Raw genomic sequence first — 21,775 nt, forward strand, 5'->3', positions numbered from 1 at the left:
CAGCATTGCACCAGGAGCTTGTGTTAGGCTGATTTTCCGCCATGACCCCCCCAAACTTCATCAGAGTCACTGACCCCAGGCCAGAGCCCCCCAGCCTGTAAGTATGGCCCACAGTCTTTGTTCCTAGATGTTTACATTTACACTGAGCTGCATTAAAACAGTTATTGGTCACTTAGCAAGTGAGTCAGCGCCCCATCTGCTTTAATCACTAGACCCTACTCCCATCCCAGACCTGGGGACAGAGCCCAGGTGCCCAATGCCTGAGCCATGAGAGAATAATGGACTAGCTTGTCTCAGAGGGAACTTCAGGCAGCCAGTGTTTGGCTCAGGTCCCAAAGGAGCCTACAGCCCCGGACCAAAAAAGTGGAGCTCTGGGGCTCAAATGTCTGGGTCTTTTATTCCCAGTGTATTTATTTACACCTCCGTTAACAGGGTGTGTGTGTGTGTGTGTGTGTGTGTGTGCACATAGATCTGTATGGAGAGCACAAGTGTGAGAGAGAGAGAGTGTGCGCCCATAAATCTGTACAGACAGCAGTGTGTGTGTGCATACATCTGTACAGACAGCATGCGTGTGTGTGTGTGTGTGTGTGTGTGTGAGCATGCATAGAGCTGTACAGACAGTATGTGTGAGTGTGGGTGTGTCCACATGGATATATACAGACAGCACGTGTGTGTGTGTGTGTGTGTGTACATACATCTGTACAGACAGCAGTGTGTGTGTGTGTGCACGTGTATAAATCTGTACAGATAGCAGTGTGTGTGTGTGTGTGTGAGAGCATGCATAGAGCTGTACAGACAGTATATGAGTGTGGGTGTGTCCCCATGGATATGTACAGACAGCACGTGTGTGTCTGTGTGTCTGTGTGTGCATACATCTGTACAGACAGTACATGTGAATGTGTATGCACATGTATAAATCTGTACAGACAGCACGTGTGTATGTGTGTGTGTGTCCATGGATCTGTACAGACAGCGTGTGTGTGTGTGAGCACGCATAGAGCTGTACAGACAGTATGTGTGAGTGTGGGTGTGTCCCCATGCATATGTATAGACAGCATGTATGTGTGTGCATTCATCTGTACAGACGGTATGTGTGAATGTGTCTGCGTGTGCATGGGCGGTCCCCCACCCGCTATCTTTTCAGCAGATTTGAACTCAGCCTCGTCCGGACACAGCTGTCAGGTTGTTTTTTGAGACACCATCTGATATTTATGAGGGTGCGTTTGGATTGGTAACCGGGATGGAGCTGAGAGCAAAGGGGATTGATTCTGATCTCAGTGATGCTGGAGTAACTTTACATGAGGGTAAAACCAGCGTAAGCCAAAGGAGAACCAGCCCTTTTTTATCAAACGCCAGGGCTCACTTACATTGGGATGGCATTTCCAAAAGGTCTTATATAGTATCTGGGCACCTCACAATCTTTAATGTATTTCTCTTCACAGCACCCCTGTAAGGCAGGGCAATTATTCCCAGTATGGATGGGGAAACTGAGGCACAGAGCAGCTAAGTGACATGACCAAGATCCTACAGGTAGTCTGTGTCAGAGCAGAGAATTTAACCTATCCTTCCTTCATGCCCATCTACCTGTTCATCTGTTAACTACAGCAGTTTAGGTGCCACCATCATTAATAAACACTAACAATTAGCAACCAACTTCATCCCACTGGAGGCTGCCTGGATTTGCAATGCCCTTATCTACTCAGAGAGGTATCTGCACATGTGGCCTCTGGGAGGATCTGGTGTTTGATCTATTCCACAGCTGTTTCAAAGGAGCGGACGGGGTTTTTAAATCATACTCAGATAGTTTATACAAATTCCTGATGGGGGGAAAAATCTTAAATCCAGAGGAACATCTGCCAAAGTGAAGTGTGAGTCCAAAATCAAGAACCGACGAGAAGGCCAGAGGAACTGGCAGGGAAGGACCGGACACCCACTGGCTCCATTTTGAAAATGTTGGGGTACCGGGAAAGGTTTTCCTCTACCCTTTTCTTTTGGGTTGCAAAGCGTGAAAAGCGCGGGGGGGGGGGGCAGCATGCAGTGAAAGAGGATGGCCGAGGGGTTTGGCCCGAGAAGATGCCGCGCGAGAGACCAATACAACCCGAGGAGAGCCGAGGGCGCCAGGGAGCAAAAGGGCTGGGGAGAGAAACGTGTGGAAGTGGCAGAGAGATGGAGCGGAGCGAGCGTAACACTAGTGGGGAGAGCGGCAGGCGCTGCAGCCCTCTGGCAATCTGTCCGTCTGTGATAAATTGCAGCGTTCTCTAAATATTTGCAGCGTCCGCCCCAGTTGCCCCCAAGGTGGAAAAAATGACTCCATCACTTCTTAATACCAACAGGCTGACATCAGGGTCCCCAGCGGGCAGCGATTGGCCGGGCTGGCCGGCCAATGGGAAGGGCTCCCCCTCGGACATGCGGAGGGGGAAGAGCCGCAGAGCAAAGAGTTTTAAAAAGTTGCAGGGAAAGCGAGGAAGAGGCAGAGGCTCACAGGGCACCGAGCAGGGCTCCCATCTCCAGCGAGGCCGGAGGTGACACAGGCAGGATGTCCACCGCACACTTCAACCGGGGACCGGCCTACGGGCTGTCGGCGGAGGTCAAGAATAAGGTAAGGGGGGGATCGCCCCCCAAAACGCCAGGGTGGCTCAGGATCGGGGCCAGTGGCAGCTCGGGATGTGGGACCACGCTTTGTGGGACAATACTACCTTGGAGGATGGGCCCGGCTGCTCCCAAGGACGAGCCATCCTCAGGCTTCAGGGCAGAGGCTGACCACAGGCTGGGGGTCAGGAAGGAGTTGGTTCTCGGTGGGAGAGGGTAGCAGAGCGAGGGGTTTTGTGACGGTGGACCACCTTGGGAAGGACCGGTGGTGGATGGGTCCATTAGTATGACCCAGGGTGGCAGGGATGGGGTGGCACCGTGCTGGACAGGCCCATGGGTCTGATCTCATAACTTGTATAATCCTAGCCAGAAGATTCTCTCTGCCCCTATAGCTCAGCTCCCCTGGGAAGGCGGGATAATGGGGAAAGACCAAACTGACCCTTCCTAAGCGCCTCCATCTATGCACTTGCTGCCCAGCCAAATCAGCAACCCTGGCTTAGAGCAGGGAACAAAGGAACCAAGATCTGGTAGGCTGCTGGGGGAACAGGATTTAAGGAGCACCCCTCACCAAGCCCCCCCAAAGCAAACAAAGCGGCCTTCAGCAGCTGGGCAGAACAGGGGCTTAGCCCAGGGAGCGTGGCCTAAAGGGTTACAGGCGGGCAGTGGAGGGGGGAGAGCCCTATTGTAGAAGAGTCTCAAAAACAGCTGGGCGAAGGGGAAGCAGGGAAATGGCCCAGGAAGAGCCAGGAGGGTGTGTTTGTACAGTGCCTTCCACAGTGGGGTCCTGGACCATGACTGGGGTTCCTTGGCGCTACCATAATACAAATAAATAACGTACCGCACCTAGCACAGAGGGGCCCCGGGCCACAGCTGGGGCTCCTGGGTGCTACTGTAATACACCTAATAAACATGAATGATGACGGAGTAGCAGGACAGGTGTGGAACGCAGCACTGCCCCTCATGCCCGGCAAAGGGCTGAACTGAGGGGGTGTGGGGGGTGTGGCAGAGATCAGGGCTACGGCGCCACCACGAGGGCTAGCCAGACCTGGAGACAATCCTCCCCACCTCGCCTCCACCACCACCCCCCCGACAGGGTGCCCAAAGCAGATTGCAGGGGCAGCTCTCTTCTCTGCATTGGGGGGAACCTGCCTTATTCCAAGTTGGATTCCCCCCCCACCCCGCAAACTGCTCAGGCTTCCACGCCCCCTTTGGAGACTGATGTCCCTGGGTGTGGGGGGGAGACACACCAGAGCCCCACATGCTCCCAACCTGCCCTTGCAAAAGCACTAGGCATTTACTGTGGTGGAGGGGAAAGACAGGGATGCCCCCCAACTATCCATCCCCAAGCTCAGCGCTCTTCCCTCCAACTTTCCCTGTGGGGTATGGGGGCATTAGCCCAGACTTAACAGCGCAGGGCTGAGACATGAGACCCCCACTGACCAGACACAGGCCCCTGCTGGCCAGCACACAGCAGTGGCCTGGGTCTTATTCTCGGCTCTGCCACTGGCCTGCTGGGTGAGCTTGGGCAACTCACTTTGCCCTCCTGTGCCTCAGTGGGGCACAATGTACAGTGGGGACAATGCTCGTGCGCTCCTTGGTAAACACAGTGAGGGCTACAGTGGAAAGTGCTAGGCGAGAGCCAGAGAAGATGATTGAAGTATGCCCCCCCACCACGGCCTATGGCATCTAGAGAGGGGAGCCGTCTCTGCTCCCAGCCAGGACGGGGGCCCAGGGTTCTCCATCCCTTGGGATACAGATGGTACCTAAATCCCTCCAGCCTCACAGCCCCTCTGGCTTGAGCTACAGCCCTCCCAAAAGCCCCATCCCCTCTGGCCTAGGAATGGCAGCCCCCAGCTCCCTAGATCCCACCCCCCTCTCTTCTGCCCACCTCCCACTCTGGCTACCTTCCTCCCCACATGCCCGAGAAAGTGTGACCATATCTCCCCTCCCCCAGCTCGAGATGCTGGCCCCACATGTCCTCCCCAGTTGTAGAGCTCACTGTGGTTTTACCCCTCTGGCTTCATGGCCTCCTCCCTGAGCTCTCCCTGCTGCTGGTGTGAGAACCTTCTCCTTTGCAGCTCCCTGGGCCCCTCTGCCTCGCTGGCTCCCTGGCCCTTTTCAGGACTCACCTGGGAACATCTCCCCCGCCAGCCCCTCACTCAGGAACATCTCCCCCAGCCCCAGCCCCTTGCTCAGGAACACGTACCCCCCCACCCCACTCCCGCCGCCCCAGTCAGGACTCAGCCCAGACGAGGCTGGTATGAGACACGATACCAATACAGCCAAGTGCTGCTCCAGTTCAGGGAGTGGGGTCTAGTGATTAGAGCAGGGGGCTGGGAGTCAGGACTCCTGGGTTCTAGTCCCAGATCTCACACTGATTCCCCTCTAGGTCTCAGTTTCCCTGTCTGTAAAATGGGGGTAATGGCTTTGATGCTGATGTGCTGCATGTGATCCTAATCCAATAGGGTCCCCAGATCAGGACACGAAAGCACTAGGTGGAGCGGGGGGGCAGAGGGCGGCCCAGATACCAGGATGAGGGGTGTAGGATACCTGAGGCCTAACTAGCTTAGAGCATGTGTTATTTCCTACGGGAGCCAAGAGGAAGTGCTGGGGATTCCTCTCCCTTTGCTTCAATGACACTGGGGAGCCGGGTGAGGGGACCTGGGACGTCACCCCGAAACTGTCACCACTCCCCAGTATTATACATTCCCAGAAAGCTCTTCACCCCGAAGGAGCCCAGTGCACTTTGGGGGCCTCCTACACACATAGCCCTGCCAAAATGCAGCCACCTCTGGGGGGGGGAGCACAACAACCGTGGGGAGGGAAAGTCAGGCCTCAGGTCCCCGCAGCAAACCCCGGGCTGCAAAGGTAGCGCCGGGGGACGCTTCCATTCACCCCAGCCATTAAGTGAAAGGACCCACTCACCCCAATCTCCATCTTGCAGGAACTCTGAACGGCCGGGGAGGTCGGCCTCGGCCACCTGCTGCTCCCCCGAATTAACATGGATCTGCACCCCTCCCCCATCAGGGGGGTCTCCCCTGTGAAGGGGGGGACATTCTGTAACAATGCTGGGGGACCCAGGCTCCCTGCTCTCAGGCGCTGGCCCTACTCCTGAGGAGCTCCCCGGACTCAGCGTTCAGGGTTTCAGGGTCACCTCCTGGTTTCCTGCCGCTCGGCTCCTCCACCCGTGAGATGAGGCAGGGGTCCCCCAGCCCCAGCTCTCCGCATCCCTCATGCCCCCAGGGGACACAGACGCATCATGGGGAGAAAAATCTTTCCCGGGTGCTGAAAACAGCTCTAGAACTGGGTTCCTTTGGGTGCTCTGGGGGTTCCCAGCCAGGGGCCCGGCAAGGGTTAAACACGCACACCTCCTCCCATCCCCCTACTAACCGCTACTGCTGATCAGTGACCCCCACGTGTCCAGGGTGGGTGTCACCCTGCTTTGATGCTCTGCTCCCCTCGGGGGCCTCCCTTGTCCCAGATCCAGAGCTGGGGGGCAGGGCTAGCCCCCCCAGTGTCCATGATCAGTGATTACAAGCCAGCCAGAACCCCCAGCCCTTGTCTAAGGCTCCCCCTGCTTTGAATTCTTCGGCTACCTTTCTGGCCAGCCTGCTCTGTGCACGGCGGCCCGGTGGCAGGCTGGCCATATATGGTTGGCTTTGGGGATTCTTCGCAGCCGGGCCCAGGAGCAGGCGGCTCTATATAAGGCATGGTTTGCTTTATAAAGCCACCGGGGTGCAGGCAGCTGGCTGTCTGCGCTGAGAGGTCCAAGGTGGGGGAGACACCGCCCCCCGCCCCCCACCCCAGCTGCTTGCTCGTGCCAGCTGTCAGAGCCGGACGAGGGGGATCAGTCCTGGGCAGCCAAGGCCCCTCCCAGGACATGGGCCTGGGAACCCCCACTATCTCCCCCAGATTGCATCCGCCCTGTGATGGAGACAAAATCAACCAGCTATCCTGGGGGAGCAGGGAGGGTACTCCGGGCCAGGCCCAGCCAGCACCAGTGGCGAACCCTGAGCAACCCCAGTCCTTGTCCCTCTCAGGCGCTCCCCTGGGTGGGGACACCTCGAGACACCCAGGGGGAGTTAGGGAGGGAGCAGGGCCAATGCCCCAGGCCCTTCTCTGACTACTCCCTCTGTCCTCCGCACCCGCCAGACAGTGGAACCTGCTTGTTGGTGCCCCCCAGGGAGGAGTGCGGGGGGGGGGGGGTCAGCTGGCTCAGCAGAGGGGCCATGGGGCCACAGAGCTGGAACTGAGCTCTGGGAGGGACTCAGTTTCCCTCTCATGGTGCGGGGGGGAGGAGCAGGGGAGGGCCCTGGTTTGGAACAGTACCAATTCCCAAGCAGGCTGTGCATGGCTGGCCAGAGGTAATGGCCGATCAGGGATCAGCAGCCCTCGGGAAGGTGAAAGGGGCCTATTCCTTCCATCCAAGGAGGGGAGCAGGGCCTAGGAGTTAGAGCAGGGGGGACGTGGGGGCTGGGAGCCAGGACTCCTGGGTTCCATCCCCAGCCCTGGGAGGGGAGGCTGCAGCTGGGATCATTTGAGTTATGCCAGGTCCCAGCTACCTGCCCTGCAGGGCCGCCAGGGAGGAGGAAGGTGGGTCAGGAGGCTGCTGGGGAGGAGGAAGAGCAGGGGACTGGCATGATTGGCTGGGCATGCAGGGGCTACAGCAGCTGGCATCGCAGCCAGGCTGGCAAGGGGCAGTAGGTGTTCCCAGCGATGAAACTCCTGCTTAGAGGCCTTGGGGGAAAGGAGTTTTGCTGGATCTCAGCCCGGCGGCCAGACGGAGAGGGAGGTCCCATCCCAGAAACCACCACTGGAGCTGGCACTAACTGGGCTCCTTGCTGCCATCCCAGCAAAGAGATCGAGGCCTGAACTCTCTCTGTCCTCCCGCCCTGCCGGGGTGCCGCAGGGTGAGCCGAGTTAGACCCATTTTATACATAGGGAAACTGAGTCACAGGGAGCCAAAGTAATTTCTTCCCCAAGGCTACACAGAGTCTGTGCTGGAAGTAGAACTCAGAATCCTGCCTCCTGGCCCCCTCCCATAACCGCTAGATCCCAGTCTTTCCCTGGAGCTGGGAACAGAATCCAGGAGTTCTGGCGCCCCCCCTCCACTCTAACCACTAGACCCTGCTCCCCTCCCAGGGTTGGGGCTAGAACCCAGGAGTCCTGGCTCCCGCTTGCCCCTGCTCCCCTCCCAGAGCTGAGGAAGGAACCCAGCTGACTCCCAGTTCCCCCCACCCCAGCCCTCCCGCCCTGTTTTAAGCACTAGCCCCAGTGACAATCCCTCCTCCCAAAAGTGTCACCCAAGCCCGCAACTGCTACGGTAACCAATGGGGGACAACTACAAGGGGGGCAAGAATACCATGAACACTGCCCCCTCCCCTCTCAAAAAAATCATTAAATGTGCACCTGCAGGTTTGTTATTGCAGGGCTACTGGCCCGCTTGTGGACAGAGGCTTTGTGCAGATTGGCTTGTTATGGTAGGGTTACCAGCCAAGTTGGGGGGTGCAGGTCGGTTTGTTATGGTAGGGTTACCAGCCAGGTTGAGGGGTGCAGGTCGGTTTGTTATGGTAGGGTTGCTGGATGGTTTGTTACAGTAGGGTCACCGGCCAGGTTGGGAGGTGCAGGTCGGTTTGTTATGGTAGGGTTACTGGCCAGCTTGGATAGGGGATTGCAGCGAGGTTTGCTAGGGTGAGGTTGCTGGACGTCATGCTGGAGGCAGTGCTCTCCCCTTCTCAGGGGGGCATGGTGGATGCAGTGGGATCGCTCCAGAGGTGCCGGTGTGGGCTCTGCACTCTCGGGCTGCTGGGAATGCAGTGCTTAGGGCCAGCACAGGGGCACCCCAGCCTGCAGAAATCCTCACGAGGGGAAGAGGGGAGTTTTATCCTCACGGCCCTTTCAGAGCCTGACCTCAGAGCCCAACTGGGGCAAAATTTAACACCCACTGTCCCTAGGAACTGGCCTAAGACCCACCAAACTCATTTCACAGGGGCCTCTGATCAGCCACTGACTGCAAACGACTGGGTCACTAGCCCTCCAGCTGGATCAGAACTAGCTCAGTAACAAAGCTGCATGCTCCATTCCCTGCCCCCGTGGACCAGTCAGCAGCCTGCCCTGGGGCTGGATGGGAGCTGGCACCCCCTATAGGGCAAAAGCCCCACGTCCCATTCCCCAGCCCTCTGAGCCAGCCAGTCCCCCAACCTGGGAGCAGTTCAGAGCCAGCACCCTTGAAGTGGGAAAGGCCCCCTCTGTGTCCCATTCCCGACCCCCACCACCCTGGGGCTGGGTGGGAGCTGGCGCCCCCCTAGAGCTGAAAGGCCCCGTGCTCTATTCCTGAGCCAGCCACCCCTGGAACTAGCCTTCTGATCATAACCCTGTGATTCATTGAAACCTGGGTCCCATCTGGGTACCCAGAGACAGGAGACGAGCAAATTCCTTGTTCATGGAGCTCAGCGTCACCTCAGCACTGCCCTGGCCATACCCCAGCTAGCCCCATGGGCCATAGCCAGGGTTCTGCCTTCTCTTACACTCTGAAATGTCCCCCCCAGCACCTCAGCCAGGGAGAAATCCATGAGGATCTGGGACAGGCACGGCCCCATTTTTCTCCCAAGTTTGGTGAATTCTTCCTGCAGGGGCTGCTGCCTGTTTGGGTTGGCAGACGGCCCTGGCACGGGCGGGCCGGAGCGAGGAGACAGGCCGGGCCCTAGGAATGTGAGCGCTCACTGGGGGGGGAGGAATACTGTCACAGCACCCTGTACGGGCCAGCCTGGGCTCTGGCAGGTGCCGACTCCTGGGACATGCTATTTCCCAGCAGCCCCTGCCCAGGCTGTCTTGTCCATTAGCTGCAAGGGACTGGTCAGCCTCAGGGCTGGAACCTTCTGCTGGGCTCACACCGTGGTGGGCAGGGCCCAGGAGCCAGGAATGACTGCCACTGCCCCAGCTGTACACCCACTGGCTCCACACCACACAGAGTGGGGTTATCTCAGCATTCCCACCACCCCTCGGGCAACCGCCTCCCTTTGTGCCTCAGTTTCCCCATCCATACAGTGGGCAATGTGCTTCTCTGCTGGCCAGGGTCAGGTCGGTATGAACAGGACCCAGGTCTGCCCAGAGAAAGGCGGAGAGTTTGGAAGCTGTCTGCTGTGAGAGCTGGTGGGACGCAGAAGGACTGAGATACCCAGGAAATCAAAACGGACAGGCTGCCTGGCTGGGACCTTTGGGCAGTGCCCTGCCTTATGGCTCCTGTACATCAGTGGAATAAGGGTGGTCCTACTCTAATACAGCTTTGCATCTCAAAGCACATTAGAGACACATGCCCCCTCCTTCCTCAGGGAGAGGCTATGCTCCATTGGGCCTACTTTAAACAGGGAGGGTTCAACCTGGAAAACGGGGTCCGTGGAAGTGGGGCTAAAGGTTCTAATGCAGAGGGTGGAGTGATCAGGCTTTTTATGCTGCCGGTTAACTAGAGCAGGTATTTTTCAACCAAATACAAGGAACAACTTCCCTGCCCTGTTAGCTCCCACAGGTGGACTTCAGCAAAGGGGATGGACGATGCTGTGCCCAATCCAATGTGCAGGCAGGTAATGGGGGAAATCACAATCCCAGTGTTCAGGGCTAATGTGCAGGGTTCAGGAGGGGATTTCTGCCACTATGTGCAGCACTGCCCAAGGGGCAAGCCATAGGCTGAGGCATGCACCCATCCCCCAAGGTGGCACTGGCATTGGGAGTGGATGGAGAAGCAGCAGCAGCCCTGGTGGGCCATGGGCCAAGGTGGTACCGAAAATCTGAGTGAGGGATGGGAAACAAAACACATGAGAAGTGAGATGATTCATCAGGTGTCTTGACTCCTAATGCCCTCCCCACCCAACACAACCACTAGACCCCACTCCCCTCCCAGAGATGGGGATAGAACCCGGGCGTCCAGTTCCCAGCCCCTCTTGTTCTAACCACTAGATCCCACTCCCCTCCTGGAGCTGGAGATAGAACCCAGGACTCCTGACTCCAGGCCCACCCCCTTCTCTATCAGACCCCAGCCTCACCCAGAGCTGGGGTTGGAACCCAGGTGTCCTGACTGGTTCAGGTTCTGATTTACTAGGTCTCCAACTGGACCTCTGCTAACAGCTCTTCTCAAAGGCTGCTGGAAAAACAGCTCCAGGCCCTCCAGCCACTGTCCCCCCATTCAACTCTAGGGCTCTGGTTCCGACCCGAGCCTGGTGCAGCAGGGACTGATCGCCATTTGGTGACATGAGTTGCCCAGGTCTCAGCAACTCAGGAAGCCACACCCCAAAGAGACACTTATCACTGGCACTAATTTGGCTCCTGTCTGTCAGGTTGATCGTACACGAAGCGGGCACTTGCTGCGGACCGGGCTAGACCAGGGACTGGTGAGCCCTCACGTGAATGCTTCCTAATTGCAGGCAGGGCAGGGGTTCTGCACACTGTCCCCCACAGACCCCAGCCAGGGGAGCACTAGCGACCACACAGCTGGCAGGCGGTGACTCTGCAGCCCCCGAAAGCCATAAAACCAGCAGCCTCACCTCCCTGTACTCATGCCGCAAGAAGTGCCCGACCCAGGGCCTTGAACCCTGGTGCCCTTGGCAAAATGCCAGCAGTGAGCATTAATGTCTGCCTCTTGTTATTTTCTGGATATGGGGCCAAATCTGTTCCTGGTGTCACTCTAGAGTCAATGGACTAACACAAGAAAGGAAGAGTTCTTTCCATCGGTGGTGAACCAGCTGCCGCTTTCCACCCCAGAGGTGGCCGCATTTCAGCGGTCAGGGAAGTGCAGTCCCTAGACTCAGGATGCTCCAGAACTCGCTGGGGAGTTTCATTGTTATGAGCCCATGCTGAGTCGGGCGGGAGGAGGGGGGCACAAAGCACTGGTCGGGAACTCCGTTTCCCTTTGCGAGCCGCAGCCCCAGCCTCAATGAATTAATCCCTCTAGCTCCTTTCCTGGCAGCTAGGGTGGGACTCACCCCAGGGCAGGGAGTTTGGCAGAGATGAATCAAACATGTCAGAGCTGTCTCCTGTCATTCAAGCATGGGATTCCCAGGAGAACAGGATCTAGGAATTTCTGAGGCCATAGGGGGACACTGATGGCTGCTTTGGGGGTTCAGACAGCCCTTAGAAGGAGCACAGGGACTTGGTGCAGAAGCACATTTCCAAATAAAGAGGTTTGGCTCTGGAAATCTTTTTTCCCTGGCAGGTTTGGGGCCAGTGCAGAAGCCCTGGCAGATCGGCTCCATTTTCCAAGAGAAAAGGGTACGGGGGTTACCTAGACCCCATCCACTCAGCCTGGGGCACTTTCTGCCCCTTCCAGATGCTGCAATCCGCAGGGCTGGTGTAGAACAGAGCCCAGCTGGTGCTAGTATTTGTATGGCAGTTGCCCCTAGAGGTCCCAGCTGAGATCAGGGCACCACGTGCCAGGTGCTGCAGACCCAGAGAGCAAGAGTCCCTGCCCCAAAGAGACAAAGATCATCCTCCGCATTTCACAGCTGGGGAACTGAGCCCAGAGAGACACTGTGACTTGCCCCAGGTCACACAGGGAGTCTGTGGCCAGTTTGGTAACCACAAAACTAACCTGCCTCAGGGCAGACCGGCCTCCCCTCTCTGGGCAGAGGATACAGCTGGGTAGTTCCACTGCAGGAGAGCATCCATCCACGGGAAATTACTTTGTTCTGTTGGCACTTCCCCTCTTTTGTGGGTGCATATTCCAGGAGATGGGCTCCCAAACTGGGGGCTACTCAATAGCAAATTGGCCAATTAGCTGGGGCCAACTGCTCATTTCCAGATGGTATTAAAAGCCGCTAAAGTACATAACTGTCCCTGGAACAACATGGGTCACCAGACTGGACCAGACCGGGGTCCATGTAGCCTAGGAGCCTGTCTCAGTGGCCAGCACCAAGGAAGATGCAAGACTTGCACAGTAGACAGATATGGGGTATTCTGCCCCCAAGAGTTAGACATTGGCTTAAGCCTGAGGTTTTATATCCCGTCCAAAGCTATTAGCTATTCTAATTGTGGTTAGTTTGGTTATCCACAGAAACATCCAGTCCCTCTTTGAATCTTGCTAAGTTCTTTCCCTCCTGTGACATGGAGTTCCGCAGTCTAATGTTACACATGGAGCGAAAAAGGATTTCACTTGTTTCTAATTGGTTACCTTCATATGCCTGTCCCCTTGTTCTCGTGCTGTGAGACTGAGAGATCAGAAACTCCCGCTCCCCCTTCTCTAGCCCAGTCATTAGCTTGTATATTTATCGTGTCTTCTCTTATTCGCCTCCTCTCTAAGGGAAACAGTTCCAATCGTTACAGTTTCTCTTCAAGTGGGAGATCTTTTTTTCCAGGCCCCTGATCATTTTCATCACCCATCTAATTCAACAACATGCTAACGTTTCTTTCCCGGGAAACCAGTTGCTGAGGTTGCCATGGAGACATCATTCATGAGCCAATGGGATGGGGGGCTCACACGAGGGTGAATGGTCCACAAACTGATCCCTATTAAGCAGATCTGAGATGGTCCCATTCTAGCAAACAAGCCCCCTCTCCCAGCAGCAACAGTGGGTTTAAATAAATACTGGAAGAAGTTTGAGAGAGCCCAAGGGCACAGCGACAGGACAGTCCAGCGGTTACAGCACTAGCCTGCAGCCTGTTCTGCTAGATGCTCCGTGAGACCATAGGCAAATCACTTAGCCGCTCTGTGCCTCGGTTTACCCAGTTGCACAACAGAAACAACAGCACTGCCCTGCCACCTGGGAGGTTGAGAGGATAAATACACTAAAGACTGTGAGGTGCCCTGATGCCCGGGTGATGGGGGCTGGCTAAGCAGGTTCCAAATTCCCTAGCAGTCCCCACATAGGGAAGAGAAGGTTCTTGGCAGACCAGGGCAGAACCTGATCCAAGGGCTGGAAGCTGAAGGGGCAGATTTTGCCCAAGGGTGGCGATTAACCATCAGTGCAGCTACTTGGAGGGACCGGGCTGGATTCTCCAGCACTCGGAGGCGGGTCTTTCTCAGAGAGACTCGAGCTCACCCCCACGGGATGCAGGGAGCACAGGGGAAAGTTCTCCAGCCGGCACTACCCAGGAAGGCCGGGCAGTCCCTTCTGGCCTTGAAATCTACCCTGATACGTAGGAGTATTTGTACCCAAAACAGACTCTGGGTGTTCTCAGGTTCCGCCCCAGGCAGGTGGTGGGGGATATTGGCCTGCACTGTGCAGAGGACTGAGATCAGCAATGGGGGACACTTGCTAATGAGCCCAGCAGAACGCCAAGGTGGGGCCCGATGCCAATGGGGGATTGCCTCAAACAAGGCAAGGTCGGCACTGGTGTTACCCAGGGTGCTGCTCACATATGCCGCATGCCCGTCACCCAGCAGCCTGGCACATGGCAGCTCAACCATGCTCAATGCCCTCTGGCTCCATTACAGCTGGCCCAGAAGTACGACCCCCAGCGGGAGCAGGAGCTGCGGCTGTGGATTGAGGACATGACGGGGGAGCGCCTTGGAGACAACTTCATGGAGGGGCTGAAGGATGGCGTCATCCTGTGCAAGTGAGGAGCCTTCAGGGGGAGGGGGCGTCCTGCCCTGCTGGGGGTGGGCGGCTCCCCAGCAACGAGGGGTTGGGCTCCTAAGGACAGTAAGACTTGGGGTGGGAGCATGGCCCAATTCCAGTCGTACCCCAACATCTACTGTCCCAGCCCTGTGTCCCGCTCAGCATGGGCTGGCCAAGTCCTGGACGAGAGAGAGCCCAGGGAAACCCATCTGTCACAGGAAGGGCTCTCAAGTTGGCGGCAGTGCGGGCTGCAGCACTAAGGGGCGCTGTGCTACTGGAGATCCCATAGTATTTCCTGCCTGATGTGGGGCGTCCGCCCGACCACCGCGGCCACATTCAACCCAGGGGCATTCTACGGCCCACCATCCCACCTCCAGTTTCCACGGGATGTGGGAATCCTATCTTCTGCCCGTAGATTGGCATGCTAAGCTCTGGTTAACAGCTCCTGCGTCCCACCCCAGAGACAACCGCCTCCCAGTGACAGGTGAAGTCATCACCGTACCAAACAAAACCCTTCTCCTTTCAGACTCATCAACAAACTCCAGCCTGGCTCCGTGAAGAAGGTGAATGAGTCCACTCAGAACTGGCACCAGGTGAAAGCTTCCTCTGGGCTCTCGATGCCCTGGCCATGGGGCCTGGCTTAGGACCTCCACCAGGGTCAAGCTAGACAATATCCGTGAAGCTAGAGCTAGTCCAGAAGTCAGGAGACTCTTCCCCAGCTCTGTGTTTGGGTCCCAGGCTCCCTAAGGGTGCTGGGAGATGCCCAGGAAAGGTTGGGAGTTGCCCAACAGGGAGATCTTTGTGGGCAGGGGAAGGGAGGAAATGGCTGGAGCAATCAGTGGGAGCCCTCACCAGCACATGGACATGGTAAGCAAAAGCCCCTGTGTTTGGAGGAGAAAGCAAAGAGTGTTGCATCAGACAACAAGGCAGCAGGGGCCCCTCTCCGTACTCTGGACAATACTTGGAGTCCTGCATGGGGAGCTGGGCATCTCTGTGGGGCAGGGAGGGGTCAGCAGAGACTCAGCTGGGACGCTCCATTGGGTTGGAGCCTTTCAGTCCTGCTGTAATACTGCAGGAATCCCGAGAACAGTTGGATGGGGGTGGCTGTCTGGTGCTGGGCTCGGGCAGGGTGGAGCACCCAGGACACACTGGCCACGCTATAACCACCTGCCATCCCGCCGCAGCTCGAGAACATCAGTAACTTCATCAAGGCCATCACCACGTATGGCGTGAAGCCACATGACATTTTCGAAGCCAACGACCTCTTTGAGAGCACGAACTACACCCAGGTGCAGTCCACCCTGATCGCCCTGGCGAGCCAGGTGAGTGTGGCAGTGCCAGCGAGGCTCATCCGGGCCCCCAGCCCGCCCCCCCAGCGCAGGGGTTCCTAGCACATCGAAGGCACCTGAAGAGACTTTCGGGGATGAGGTGTCATCCCTTGGCAGAGACGCAGGGCACCGGCCCTGCAGGCGACAGGCATCCTTCCAGCCCCCTACTTTGTGGGCGTTGCAGACATGGCTGCTGATCAGAACCAGCCTTGGCCACTCCCCACACTCCATGCCAGACCCACTCAGGAATTGGCCCCTGGTTTGCCGGTTGTACTCAGCATGAGGGGCCGGAGCCAGCCAGCACTAACTGGGCTGGAGTGGTGTGTGGAACTGACGCAGGCCCCCCCCCAATGCACAGATTAATGCTTGAAGTCCTCTCTCTCCCAACCCCATGGGGAAGGGCTCCTCCTCTTACCCACCCACCATGGCTCACAACACCAGCCTTGGCTCTGAATCTAATCCATGCCTGGTAACACAGGAGCTAGGGAGGGGGGGACCGCGCATGGAGGAAGACGGGGGCTGGGCTTCCCACTCCAGGCTGGGCTGTGGGTTTCTGCGGTGGGGGGCGGGCGCAGGGAGATTTACCCCTCCGGCCATCCCCACATGAGCCCTGTTTGTTCTCCCCCTCTGCCGCCACAGGCCAAGACAAAAGGCAACAAAGTGAACATGGGTGTCAAATACGCCGAGAAGCATCAGCGCCGCTTCCAGCCCGAGAAACTGAAAGAAGGACGGAACATTATCGGGCTGCAGGTCTGTGGCTCCCCCTGCCATGTGCCCCCTTGGCAGCCCCGGGAGCTCAGAGATCTGGTCCTAGCACCATCCCAGGACCCAGAGGAAACACAAAACCAGCCCCAGGGAGGCCAGCTCGTAGCTTTTCACAGCCGCGAGGAAGCCCCGCTGATGCTGCTGAGACAGCCTCTGGTTTTACTCTGCCACCTTGAGCAGCTGCCGAGCCCGCTGACATGTGGGCAGGACCCAGCCAGCCAGGGGAGCAGGAAAGCCACCCCAGCCCATATCAGGAGGCACCCACTTGAGCCATCGGTCCCTTTTCTGCCACCTTAGCTGGGGCTTCTCTAACGTGCAACAGCCCCATTTTGTGCGACACCAGAGATTTCCCCGTCGGAGCAGAAAGCAGAAACCTTGTGAGCTCCGGGCAGAGTTTCACGACAACTGGGCAGGAGATACCTGGGGCAATGGCCGCTCCCAATCTGCAGCCAAGTGTGGGAGTCAGCAATTCCTTCTTCCACCTCCCGGGGTGGCTGGGGACTCACACTCCCCTCAGGCAACGGCTCTCTGGGCGTCGTGGTGCCAACCCCTGTGGCAAAGCCTCATGCCAAGAGCAGAGGTGCAGTCTGTGCAGAGATGGGGTCCCGCACACAGCCAGCACTAATCCACGCACTCGGTTTCACTCTGCTTCTCCTTCCAGATGGGCACCAACAAGTTTGCCAGCCAGCAGGGCATGACGGCGTACGGCACCCGCCGGCACCTCTATGACCCCAAACTGGGCACAGACCAGCCCCTGGATCAGGCCACCATCAGTCTACAAATGGGCACCAACAAGGGAGCGAGCCAGGTAAGAGAGACGCAGCAGGCGTGGGAGCGGGGAAGGGGCGTTAGAATCGTGGGGCTCCCCCACGAGCCCAGCCTGCGGCCATTCCCGGTGGGGGGAATTAGCGTCTAGAGAGGAAAGCCTCCAGGTGCCACTTCCTGATATTCTTGAGCCTTCACGCCTGCACAGCGCCTCCCTTCCTGTCCAACTAACCCCACTCCTCTCCCTGCAGGCGGGCATGACAGCCCCAGGGACCAAGCGGCAGATCTTCGAGCCCATGCTGGGCATGGAGCACTGCGACAGCCTCAATGTCTCCCTGCAGATGGGCAGCAACAAGGGCGCCTCGCAGCAGGGCATGACTGTGTACGGGCTGCCGCGCCAGGTCTATGACCCCAAATACTGCCTCCAGCCCAACTACCCCATGGTCGGCGAGGACGAGTACAACCACAGCCAACACAACTTCTACAACTCGGAGTGAGGGGCCGGGCCAGGGCGAGGCCAAGGCCTGGACTGAACAGAGACACATGCAACCAGGGCGCTAGAAGAAATTTTTTTTAAAAAAAAAAAAAAAAAAAAAAAAAAGCAAGTGATTACTTTAAAAAGAGGAATAAGAGGAAATCCTGACTGCTCCCCCCAACGCTAACCAGCTCACAGAGGGTCCCCCAATCCAGCTCCCCCAACCCTCGAAACAAAATCCAGCCCCAGTCAGATTCCCCCCTTTATTTAAGTTGTTCTTAAAATGTATACTCTAGCACATGACAATGCAGTGACAGAGAGCAAGCCAAGTTAAATCAGGAGTAGTTGGGGTGGGGGTGGGGGGAAGGATAGATGTAGACGTGAAAAGCCATAAGCATTAGTGCTTTTTCACCATTAGCACCAGCGTCTCGGCTCTGAGACACTCACACCCTCCCCCCCCGCCCAATCTGGGCACTGAAGTGCCCTAGAAATGCTGCCCCCCCCCATACCCTTTCCTAAAGTAAGGGGAACAAACAGGTGGGTGAAATGAAATGGACTGAGACTGCATTCACGGCTTGATGGCTGAGTGCCTCTAGGTAGAGTGCTTCCTGCTTGATAGCCCAGGTATCCGCCCCACCCCCCATGCCATCCCAGGTGTGTAACACCCCTAGCAGTAGTGGCCTGAGCAGAGCAGACATGAGGGAGGGATAGGACTAGCAGTACAGGAGGAGAGGGAGCAAGTTCAAGTTTAAACACAACACACACACCCCTGTCTCTGTCAAAGGTTTTCCTAACATTTCTGCGCTTTGAAAAGGGACAGATGCCATTTCTGTAAATAAGATTCTCCGTGTGTGTATATAAGAGACCCACTCTATATACACCCCACACACACACACTTTCCATCTACCACCAGGACAGCACCCTCGACTAATAAGTTTTTGTGTCAGCAGGTTTTCCAGTTGCAAGCCTAAGTGAGAAACCCTCTTCCTGCACATGAACACTGTTGAGCTCCTGGAAGGGTTACCAGCCCATCCACCTCTGCTACTGTCCATGTTGTTATGAGTATTTTGGTGACAAGCTAATGTATAGGAAAAATAAGAGTGTGAACTACTGAGATAAGCCACTACATTTCCTACAAGATAGGCTGCCTTTAAAGCCTAGGAATATTTCCCCTAATCTGCATGCTGGCAAACTAAACACTTAAAAAAAAAAAAAATCTAAAAAAAAAAAACCCTCCAGATCAAGTGATTTATAAACTGATATTACAGCAGTTTGTAATTTTCTGCTGATGAGCACTTTTTAATTTCTCACTGTGGCACAATAAAACAAGGAAAAAAAATCTATATTCTAAACCTATTTCTAATCTTATTTAAGAGCTTCCTGGACATTTGTCTTCGCTGGTGAAGCCAAATGGGGCATATAAAAGGGAAGGTCAAACTGAGATCTAGTCAACTGCACAAAGCCAGTCATATCCAAGTCCTTTGCCTTGCTGCAGTTTGTGGTGCAACCACTTTTCCCATGTGCCTCTCTTGTGTGAGGGGACCTGTGTTAGGCACCTGTCTAGCCCAGCTTACCATATTATTAGAGCACCTAACAGTAATCTTCAGCACAAATATCCCGCATTTTAGAGATGGAGGATCTGAGGCCTACTAAACTACCTGACTTGCCCAAAGCCACAGCGGAAAGTTGTGGTGGGGCAGGACCTACCTCATGTCTCTCGTCGGCACCCTAACCACGGGGCCATCCTTCTTCTATACGGAAAGTGCTGTCAGAAGCACAGGCCAAACAAAGAGAGAAAAACAACCTTTGTCTCCCCTCCCTGACGCTGATTTCAAGGGTTTACAAGCGCGTAGACCGGGTACAGTGACTGCAGACAGAGGTTCAGGCCCACAGCGTCCCTTTAACAGAGGAGGCTGCATAGATAATACTGACAGCTAGGCAGATTTCCCTCCTCCCAGGATGCCTGGGTTGACACAGGCAAGTTGGCAATGTCTGATCAGGCTAAAGATGATCGGGGGTGTTTAAGTGCTTTGAAGATAAGAAGCCATCTATAAATGCTCATCATTTTCCAGCATACGTCAATGGTAAGGACGAGATAAGGCTCTCAAGCCCTGCCATGGCTTTCCTCCCAGATGGATTGATGTATCCCCTTTAGCCCTGCGCAGCAGGGAAGGATCACTGTCCCCTGTAATAGGCGAGACGCTGAAGCGATTTGCCTGAGCTCCTGCTAGTAATTGAACCCTGGCCGGTTGGCTGCAACCCCCCACCCCCACTCCTAGCCCTGTTTGTAAACCCCATTACCAGCCGGTGCACAGGGCTCTAGACAGTAACTTAGCCCTTATACAGAAAGGCTTTGATACCCGCCCACAAACGCTGCTAGACATGTGGCGACACAGGCTCAGATCCAGATCCTTCAGCACAAACTTGTGACCCTTCAGCTTTGGGGAAGCAGCCGGCTGCTCTACTTGCTGTGAGATCGGCCACCAGTGGGGGCTGTGCGCACACGCAGGCCAAACTAACCACTTATACAGGCATCGCAGCATTCACCTTTGATCAGCTCCTCCTCCTCAGGCAGACGGATGCTCCTTAGACACCCCACAGCCCCCCCTTAAAAGCCACATTAACCCTCAGAACTCTAGACAAGTGCTTTGCAGGGCTAGAGTGACGTCTGGAGCTACATTACAAGACATTACAATGCAGGGACAGCCCCTCCATAAGTCTTTCGGTCACAAGCCTCCGCACCAGGCCCAGGAGAGTTTGCTATTAGGTTCTTGACGTGACATGTAGCAACCATAGTAAAATGCAAGCAAGAAACCCCGTCAACACCGCACGGCCCCATTTCAGGGGGTTCCTGTTAAGGTCTTGAATGGCAAGGTCAAATGGCACGCGTGCCTTGGAGGAGCGCAGTGGCCCAGCACAATGCAGATAATGCTGCAGCAGGGCTGGGAGTGGGGGAGAGAGAGACACGGCTGACTTCCCGTCTTCATCCACAAAAGAAAAACAGAGCATGGGAAGGAACAGGTTGCACGCCGGGATTTTAGAAGACCACACAAAGACCTGATGCTAAAGGCCTGCTTTCCACTTAAAACCAACATCAGTAAAGCTATATCGCGCAAGGGGAGAGGGGAGGAGGACAAAACCCAACCTTTCAGCTGCCAGAGCTATGCCAACAAGATCTCCAGTGTCGATGCAGCTATGTTGACAGAAGACGGCTTCCGTCGATAGTGTTTGGGGAGGTGGTGTCCCTCCGCACGCAGAACTACTTCTGCCGGTGTCAGCTGCGTCTATGCTCTGGGGCCATGTGGGCATAGGCTATGTCCCGCTTCAGTGCGGGGGCCTGGAGTAGATGGTCTATTGAAGTCCCTTCTGTCCTACGTGGCTCGGATTCTAAGCCTATGCTACAGAGCCGGAGAAGGAAACATTAAGGAGAGAGGGAAAAGGTTTAAGCATTAAGTAACCTCCTCCCTCCCTAGAGCACAGTCACATACCTGGTTTTGCAGCTCAAGGCCGCATGGCTCAGGCAGCCCCCTGCTGAGAGTCAGAGCGACTGGCCTTTTGCCTCTGCAGGTGATGGGCTCATGCAAAGCCACAAGTGAAGAAAGTTGCTGGGTCTCTGGCTACTCTGCCCTTCAAACCACCTACTGGCTCAGGAGAACTTGCAGGGTGTGCTCACGAGAGACCCAAGCCTGGAAACAATAGCCACTGAGGGATGTGGGCAGGACTGGGGCACTGGAGATGGGATGACATTAGCATGGGAATAGCAGGGGTGCAAGAGGCTAGAATGGAGAAGCATGAGCAAAGCTGTGCATGCAGGAAGTCTAGGGCAAGGATGGCAGAAGCTGTGGGTCAGGACTGAGGGGCATGGGCAGGGCTGGGATAGCAGGGGGCTGTGGGTCAGGACTGAGGAGCATGGGCAGAGATTCATAAGCAAAAATAACTCAGCCAGCGTTACCAGCCCCTGCCCTGGGAGGGCCAAATTCCCCCCACATTCTAAAGCATGTGGAGTAAAGTGAGAAGGGCCTGGAGAGTTCTCCCCACCACTCGTCAGGTAACAGCTGCTTTTACGAGCTGTTTACCCAGCAGAGTCTTCCAGAACAAATAGCGCCTAGTCAGCTGATTTTCTTCCACCACAACTACTCACGTTCTCCCTGTGCTGCAGCCTTTTGTCCTTTGCTGGAACGCAGCCCCATGTACGCAGCCCCGAGTACAGTTTTGGCTCATTTAGCTGAGTAAGGAAGTCTGCATTGGCCATTCCAGGACCACAGAACACTCTTCACCTCTAGGAAACTGCATTAGCTACAGACTGC

General features: G+C 56.1%; 1 protein-coding gene and 1 long non-coding RNA gene across 2 annotated transcripts in view; one reads left to right on the forward strand and one right to left on the reverse strand.

The window, feature by feature from the left end:
- Positions 1–21,775, reverse strand: part of LOC122458387 — a 493,263-nt gene that overhangs the window by 224,067 nt on the left and 247,421 nt on the right. The gene's annotated exons all lie outside the window — the stretch shown is intronic.
- Positions 1,627–18,798, forward strand: CNN1 (calponin 1). The gene is made up of 7 exons (XM_038378546.2): positions 1,627–2,599; positions 14,012–14,133; positions 14,662–14,728; positions 15,320–15,457; positions 16,103–16,213; positions 16,890–17,036; positions 17,245–18,798. The coding sequence occupies exons 1-7, from the start codon at positions 2,384–2,386 to the stop codon at positions 17,488–17,490; spliced, it is 1,047 nt and encodes a 348-aa protein (XP_038234474.2). The 5' UTR covers positions 1,627–2,383; the 3' UTR covers positions 17,491–18,798.

Source organism: Dermochelys coriacea, chromosome 20 (assembly GCF_009764565.3).
Source record: "Dermochelys coriacea isolate rDerCor1 chromosome 20, rDerCor1.pri.v4, whole genome shotgun sequence".
Classification (NCBI taxonomy): domain Eukaryota; kingdom Metazoa; phylum Chordata; order Testudines; family Dermochelyidae; genus Dermochelys; species Dermochelys coriacea.

Excerpts from the sequence above, each read along its gene's own strand:
- CNN1 (XM_038378546.2), top strand. The coding sequence starts at position 2,384 with ATGGGAAGGGCTCCCCCTCGGACATGCGGAGGGGGAAGAGCCGCAGAG. Across the intron at positions 2,600-14,011 it reads CGGCGGAGGTCAAGAATAAG|CTGGCCCAGAAGTACGACCC; the intron begins GTAAGGGGGGGA and ends GCTCCATTACAG. Across the intron at positions 15,458-16,102 it reads TGATCGCCCTGGCGAGCCAG|GCCAAGACAAAAGGCAACAA; the intron begins GTGAGTGTGGCA and ends CTGCCGCCACAG.